The 7,605-nt window shown below is 58.2% G+C and overlaps 1 protein-coding gene across 3 annotated transcripts; it reads left to right on the top strand.

Moving 5' to 3' along the window:
- The first annotated feature begins 842 nt into the window (after window positions 1–842).
- Window positions 843–7,225, top strand: TBC1D10C (TBC1 domain family member 10C). 3 transcript variants are annotated; one of them, XM_033119054.1, is made up of 10 exons: window positions 843–941; window positions 1,172–1,354; window positions 2,044–2,143; window positions 2,359–2,466; window positions 2,551–2,657; window positions 2,856–2,970; window positions 3,550–3,615; window positions 3,748–3,937; window positions 5,609–5,763; window positions 6,046–7,225. In XM_033119054.1, exons 2-10 carry the CDS (start codon window positions 1,203–1,205, stop codon window positions 6,391–6,393), a joined length of 1,341 nt encoding a protein of 446 aa, XP_032974945.1. In that variant the 5' UTR covers window positions 843–941; window positions 1,172–1,202; the 3' UTR covers window positions 6,394–7,225. The 3 variants fall into 3 exon arrangements, with proteins under 3 accessions (XP_032974945.1, XP_032974946.1, XP_032974947.1); XM_033119055.1 differs by having other exon boundaries at window positions 863–923; XM_033119056.1 differs by lacking the exon at window positions 843–941 and having other exon boundaries at window positions 950–1,354; window positions 2,064–2,143.
- The last annotated feature ends 380 nt before the right edge of the window (window positions 7,226–7,605 follow it).

Here is a 7,605-nt window from a genome sequence, read left to right as displayed (position 1 = left end):
CGCCCCGGCCCGCCTCCTCGGCCGCCCGCCCCGCCCCGGCCCGCCCCACCCCGCTGGCTTCCCTTGCCTGCTGCCCCAGCTCTCTAGCGCCTCCGCTGGACGCCATGCGGGAGGCGGGGGCTCGGTGACGGGGCGGTACTTTATGTGCCTGGGGCGGGGCCTGGTCGGTGGGCGTGGTTTTGTGGGGTGAGGTTGAGTCTGGTTCCGCCCCTGAGAATTACTCAGCCTCTTTCTGAGAATATAGGACCGGAAATACTGTGGAAGTTGTTTTTCTCTTTCACAGGCGGAACAGCCGAACTTCCCACCTGGCGTGAGCACGTTAATCATAGATTCCCCAAACACTGTGGATTAAGTCCTCAAAGGACAGAAAAGGAAACTGAGGCTCAGAGATAACAAGGGGCTGGTCCAATACCTGGCCTCACATTCACAGAGGACCTCTACCTCCTGCGTCTTTGTGGCCCCCGAGGTGGCTGACCAAACCCAGGCAGCTTCCATAGAACTCCGAGCCCATTTTAGTTCATACTGCCTGTGGTGCAATCTAAATTAATTTTTTAAAATCCCATCCTTGCCTGCCTTTGAGTAGCACAAACTGCATTGTGAGCATGTTAAAAGTATTACTTTCTAAAGAGCAAACATTAAATAAACCATAATTCTCATTGAAACCCTGAATTGAGTGTTTTATATGCCAGTATCCTCCACAGGAGGCAGCCTGGCCTCTACCTCCAGCAGTCCCTGGTCCCATCAAGCCCGGCACAAGAACCCAGGGTACAGGGTTGGGTTGGTGGGAGGAGCCCATAGCCCAGGGGCACTGGGGCAGGCCGGAAAAGCCTCAGAGAGGAAGGGGTAACCCCCCCACACACACTGGGGAGGGGCCCCCCAGTGGGTAGCTGAAGCTGTGTCTGAGGAGGAAGTGAGAGGAGGAGGTGAGGTGCTTCTGGGAGGTAAGCTGGGGTGCTGGGCCAGGGGCTGGGTCTCTGAACAGAGGCCTGGCCTTTCTGCCACTTCAGGGTCTAACCCCCTCCCACCAATAGAAGTGGGGACACAAGGGGCTTGTTGAGATACCCTGAAACCTCCTCCCTTCAACCCCACAGCCAGGACCTGAGGCTGAGGACCGGTTGGATGGGAGGCCAGGCCAGGAGCTGCCTCTCTCACTGGTTCTCCCATCTTGCAGCCTCTTTGTTGCATCAGGGGTCTGGGGCACCATGGCCCAGGCCCTGGGTGAGGACCTGGTGCAGGCTTGTGAGCTGCAGGATGATTCCAGTTCTTTGGGGTCTGACTCAGAGCTGAGTGGGCCCGGCCCATATCGCCGGGCCGACCGGTATGGCTTCATTGGAGGCAGCGCAGCAGAGCCAGGGTAAGTGGGGAAGGAATGGGGGTGGGGGAGGTCCTGGATTGAAGATAGGGGCTGAGAGCTGAATTCTAGAATGAGGCCCAACCTCAAGGGTCCTGGGCGGGTCTGGGGACTTAGCAAGTGTCACCCCTCCTAAGGCTGGCAGGACTGGGCCGGGGTGTCCTTGTCTCTTTACCCCCAAACCCCAAGGGTTTGGACCCACCTTGGGAACTGAACATCCTTTCCCTTTTAACCTCTGGCCCAGGAATCCCAAATCCAAATCACAGAACCCACACTTCTTTCTCCACCCTCCCCCTTTCCCAATATACAGACAGGATAAAAAGTCCAGAGACACGAAGGAACTTGCCTGAGGTCACACAGCAGATCAGAGACTGAACCAGTCTCAAACTCAGTACTCCTGGCTTCTAGTACAGGGCTCAGTCCACACAGCTTCCCCTGTGAGTTGTCTGTGTCCCTATCCTGGGGGACAGCCAACCAGCCCCTCCCCCAATGCACACCTACACACCCCTTTCAGTCTTTCCTGCTTCCACCCACATTGGAGCCACATCCTTTCCTGTCCCCATGACAACCACTGGCAACTCTTGGGTGACAGGTCACCCCCCAGGGGCTCACTTAGGTTGCATGAGGGTGGCAGATGTGGGCTGTAGGTAACAGCTGCCTGGCGCCTGGATGTCTATGCCATGTGCTCCCAGGCCTGGTCACCCTTCTGCAGACCTTATCCGTCAACGTGAGATGAAGTGGGTGGAGATGACTTCACACTGGGAGAAAACCATGTCTCGGCGGTACAAGAAGGTGAGGGGAGAATGGCCCCACCCAGGCCGTCTTGGCTTATTCTCCTTTGCCTCAGCCCAGGCCCTGGCAAAATTTAGTCCCCTCCTGTGTCCTGTCTTTTCTCCCTACCACCCAAAGTGGCCCTTGCCTGATGCTAAGTTGTGTTTGGGGCCTGCCAGCAGGAGCAGGGGAGGCTGGCCCTGCTGGCCTAATGGGGTCCCTTGGCCTCCGCACAGGTAAAGATGCAGTGCCGGAAAGGCATCCCCTCAGCCCTGCGTGCCCGGTGCTGGCCTCTGCTGTGTGGGGCCCATGTGTGTCAAAAGAACAGCCCTGGTATCTATCAGGTATAAGAGTTGGCAGGGGTTCCCCCCTTTCCAGAGCCCCTCGCCACTTTGAGCCCTCCCACCTACCTTCCTGCCTACCCACAGGAACTGGCTGAGACTCCGGGAGATCCACAGTGGATGGAGACCATCGGCAGGGACCTGCACCGCCAGTTCCCTCTGCACGAGATGTTTGTGTCTCCCCAAGGTCACGGGTACGAGGCCAGTGATGCCCAGGGACCCCCAGCCTCACAACCCCAGGCATTTTGGCCCAGCCCCTCCCCACCCCAGCTTTATGTCTTTGCATCTCAGGGGAGCCAGCAAGGCTGGGGGTGGTGAGGCTTGGGCAAAGGCTGCAGAGAGGGGAAAGGGATGCCAGGAGGACTGATCCCTAATGGGGTCTTCTGGCACAGGCAGCAGGGGCTCCTGCAGGTACTCAAGGCCTACACCCTGTATCGGCCTGAACAGGGCTACTGCCAGGCACAGGGTCCTGTGGCTGCCGTGCTACTCATGCATCTGCCCCCAGAGGTGAGTGCCCTTAACCCTGTGCTAGGGGCCCGAAACCCTGACCCCCAACCCCAGTGACCCGTGACTCCCAACCCCAGGGACTCTGATGTCAGGAACCTGGGATCCTTGACCCCAGATCCTGTCCTAGTGACCCAGGGCTTCATGACTGCCAGCCTCAGTGACCTTAAAGCCCAATGACCTGGACTGCAGGAACCTGGGACCTTTGCCCCTTGCCCCTTGCCCCAGTGAATAGGAGTCTGCATGTTATCACCTTGACCTCCTGACTCCTGATTCTGAACCCTGTCACCATGATCCCTAAACCAATGACCCCAAGAACCCAGGACTTGAGCTTTGGGATCCTCCCAACCTTTGACCAGTGAGCCTCGATTCTGTGACCCTCAAATTCAACACCCTGAGCCCTGTGACCCATGAGCAGGGGAGGCTTTTGGTAAGAGCGCCCCCAGGTCTGAGTCCCGGCACCTAGATCCACAGTCACTGCAGATGGTATCCAGGCCCTCCCCTGCACCCTTTCCCCCTGCCCTGCGGTTCCCCTTGTGGCCCCTCCATGGTGGGCACTCATGGCCTGTGCTCCACCTCCAGGAGGCCTTCTGGTGCCTGGTGCAGATCTGTGAGCTTTACCTGCCAGGCTACTACGGGCCCCACATGGTAAGAGTCTGGGATGAGGCCAGAGGGCACAGGGGGAGGGGCTGGGTGGATGGGTGGGTGGAGGCCTGGGGACTGAGCGGGGCAGAGCCTGCTGGGCTTTGGGAGTGGAGGTGCTGACGGACATGGCCGCAGGAGGCTGTGCAGCTGGATGCTGAGGTGTTCATGGCCCTGCTGCGGCGGCTGCTCCCGCGTGTGCACAAACACCTGCAGCAGGTGGGCGTCGGGCCCCTGCTCTACCTGCCCGAGTGGTTCCTGTGCCTCTTCGCCCGCTCCCTGCCCTTCCCCACAGTGCTGCGCGTCTGGGACGCCTTTCTCAGTGAGGGTAAGTGGGCAGCCTCCAGCGGGCAGGGGGGCTGGGCTGGAACTCTGGGGTGTTTGGTGTGCACAGGGAATGAGCCCGACAGCTCTGCTCTGCCCTGCCCGCCACTGCCAATCCTGGCCCTGGGTCTAGGTGCCCGGCTGTGCTGAGGGTGATGCCATCCTGCCAGCTCTGGGGAAACAGCCCAGCCCCAGGCCACACACCACCAGCGTAATGAATGGTAGCCCGTCCCCTGTGATACCACCATAGGCAGGGCAGCCTCTGCCTGGGGCCAGAGAACCTTCCCGAGGTAGATGGGGCAGGAGTTGGGGAGGTGACCACAGTGAAGTGGCTCAGGGACTGGCACAGTGGGGACACAGCCAGTGGTTAGAGGCGCTCATCCCACAGTCCACAGGCACTTGGTGAATTCTCACTGGTGCCAAGCGCTGCTCTGGACACTGGGCCCACCTGAGTGTGTGGACCTGCATTCTGGTGGGGGTGGAGATGGAAGGAGACAGTTACCAAACTAACTAGATATTTATAGATTGTCATAAGTGCCATGAAAAAAATAAAGTAAGGGACATGACCAAGTGTTGGGGAGTGGCAGGAGAGAATGCTGCTTTTAAAGATGCTTGTGGCTGCTTCCTGACGGAGGCAGTCTTGCAGGGACAGTGTGGAGGCTGGGAGCCCAGACAGGACACTGTCCTCAGGGTCCAGGCTGCAGATGACCTGCGGCTGCGGGAGTGGAGAGAGGTGAAGCCAGAGAGGTGGATGCCTGAGCCAGGTGAAGAGTGGGGGAGTCAGCGCAGAGCTGTGGGGACTCTGGGTCTTTGAGGCTCTGCCTCGGTTCTCCCATCAGTAACCGCCTGCACTCTGTTCTATACGGGTTGTCCAGCAGTTGCACCTAAAAAATGGTAGAAATCAATCAGCATATATATTGAGCACCTGCTCTGTGCCCAATTGGCTCCAGGATGGCTTAGAACTCTGGCCCCTGGTGTCCAAGTCGCCATCTACGTGTCACCTCCTCTCCAGCCTCAGGTTTCCGGGACGGGTCAGGGTAGGGCCCTGTCAGTGTGGCTGAGCCCTCTCTACCGAGAACAAGCACTGCCGCAAGCTCCCTTTTATAAAGACGGCATTAGCAGTCACTCATATCCCTGTACGAGTCACAATTGTCACTAGGCCTCGCTGGTCCCCTGACTGCTCTTCGCAGCAGACCCGAGCCTGCCGGAAAGGATTCTGAGGCTCTGGGGATGGCCCAAGGTCACACCTGTGTGCTAGCATGTGTGCGCATGCATGTGTGTGCAATGCTGTTGGTTTAGGAGTGAGGAGCTCCGGCTAGAATCTCTCTGGAATCAGAAGGTCACAGCTCCTAGCGGAAAGGGCTTTAATGGGCAACCCCCAACCCCGCCCCCAGCCCTTCCTTGTAGGGACAGGGAGTTGAAAGAGGGCTTGGTGTGAGGTTATCAGTCATCCCTGGTCCCCAGAAAGCTGCCCTGCCCACCAGTGTCTGTGGCTGCTGAGACATTCACCAGTGCCCCCACGCTGCACTCCTCCTCTTTCCGTCCTTGCTCCTGGCCTGGGTTGTGGCTGCAGAGCTACAGGGGGCTGGAAGGAATCTAGCCAAGAGCGCAAGTTCAGGTGCAGAACTGAGGAGGGGCAGGGCTGGCCCCCACTGAGCGAGCGCCCCACCTGCAGGTGTGAAGGTGCTGTTCCGTGTGGGGCTAACGCTGGTGCGCCTGGCACTGGGCACCACAGAACAGCGCCTGGCCTGCCCAGGGCTCCTGGAGACGCTCGGTGCCCTTCGAGCCATTCCCCCCAGCCAACTGCAGGAAGACGTCTTCATGTCCCAGGTGGGTGCCCCCTGCCCGTCCTCCCCTGATGCATAGTTGGGGAAATTGAGTCCCAGAGCCGGAAAGCAGAATGAGAACTGGTACTCAGTTCCTGTCCTCTGAGCAGCAGAGAATGTGAAAACCCCAGTCCTCAAGTGCCTTTCTATGGCTCCCTTAGCAAGGCTGTCAGCCCCTCAACCCTCAGCCACTTCCTGGGGCTGTGTACTGCCCGCCCTGTGGGGACTTCATGGTTTCCTGCCCTCCCCCAGTCCAGGCAGACTCAGTAACAACCACTCCCCACAGGTGCACAGCGTGGCCCTGTCCAAGCAGGAACTGCAGCGGGAGATCAAGGCCCAACTGGCCCGGCTGCCGGAGTCAACGTCTGGGCCACCCCCACGGCCCAAGGCCCGCCTGGATGGGGCCCAAGCCATCTTTGAGGCCCAGCAGCTGGCAGTTGCACGGGGAGGCACCAGGCCTGAGGTGCCCCGCATCGTGGTCCAGCCCCCCGAGGAGCCCAGGCCACCACGGCGCAAGCCCCAGACCCGAGGCAAGACTTTCCACGGACTCCTGACTCGGTCCAGGGGCCCCCCTATTGAGGGCCCCCCCAGGTCCCATCGAAGCTCCACCTCCTTCCTGGACACCCGATTCTGATGGTCCCACTTCTAGGGTACCATGGATTCAGTGCCCCCCAACCCCAATTGTCTGAATGGTTAATGCCAGCCTCACAAACGGGCACCGCACTTTATGCCTAGGATTTGGTGACTCCGTTCCCTTTCCACTGTTGACCGAAGGTAAACGACCAGGAGGCATTAGCCAGAAATAAATGATTGCGATTTATTCGAAGGTCTCAGGGTTTGCAAACTGGAAACACGACTAGGCACTGCCCAGAGTGTCCCGAAGAAGAAAGAAAAGCTTTTGAGGGTTATTCTAGTAAAACGCACATTCTTGAGCAGAATCAGCCCTGCATTCTTAGGCTCTGGGTTGATTGGAGATGGTGAACTTCCAGATGTCAGGCGGTCTGCACACATGAACATTCTTTCCTAAGTTCTTCATTTTTTCCGAAGTCCTATCTATAGGAATTTCTAAATCTCCAGGCATTGACGCACAACTGAAAAGTTCAAAAGTTTAAGTCTTCAGGCTAGTCAAAGTAAAATAAAATCATTTTCTCATGCTTTAGCCCGTTTGGTCTGAACCAGTTGTGTCAGCTTAACTATACAGACTCCATCTTGAGTCAGCCTAGCTATAATGACTTCATCTTGTTTTCTTCACTCATCCTCACCATGAACTATGTCAGGCACAGGATGAAGGAAGGTCACAGAGGGGTCTTTCGGGGGCCTAGGCCCACCATCCACCCACAGAGCTGTCCTGGTGCCTCGGCCCTTGCAAGCATGGAAGCAGCGCTGAAGGAAAATGGGGGTAAGGGTAGTTGGCTGGGCTAGGGACCCCAAAGGACTCCTGGGGAGGCCTGAAATAAAGTCTTTCTGAGCAGAAGCCTGGCTCAAGTTGGATGCGTGCCCTCACCCCCAACCTTAGGCCAGCTGCCCTTCCCCTCCTGCCTTCACTCCCGCCCTGCCTCTCCTAGTCCAGCCCTGGTTCCACCAGACACACTAAGGCTGCCCATTGGCTGCTGGAAGGTGTTTACCAGCAACATGAGCCAATGGTAAGCCGTCTTGCCCAGCCTCCTGGGGGCAGGTAAGGCTCCACACCTGTGGGAGGAGGACTCCCCAAGTGGATGCTGGGCCCAGAAGTGGGGCTCTTTCCCTTATTCTGCCCCTCCTCCAAGGCTAGTTCAGGACAGGGTGGGGAGGATCTAAACCAAGGTCCCCCACACACACCCATGGTCCTGGTCTTGTTTTCAGAGAG

The sequence above is a fragment of the Rhinolophus ferrumequinum genome, chromosome 11, assembly GCF_004115265.2.
Source record: "Rhinolophus ferrumequinum isolate MPI-CBG mRhiFer1 chromosome 11, mRhiFer1_v1.p, whole genome shotgun sequence".
Lineage (NCBI taxonomy): Eukaryota > Metazoa > Chordata > Mammalia > Chiroptera > Rhinolophidae > Rhinolophus > Rhinolophus ferrumequinum.
The sequence above is the reverse complement of the archived record's forward strand: the minus strand, read 5'-3'. Positions and strand labels throughout refer to the sequence as shown.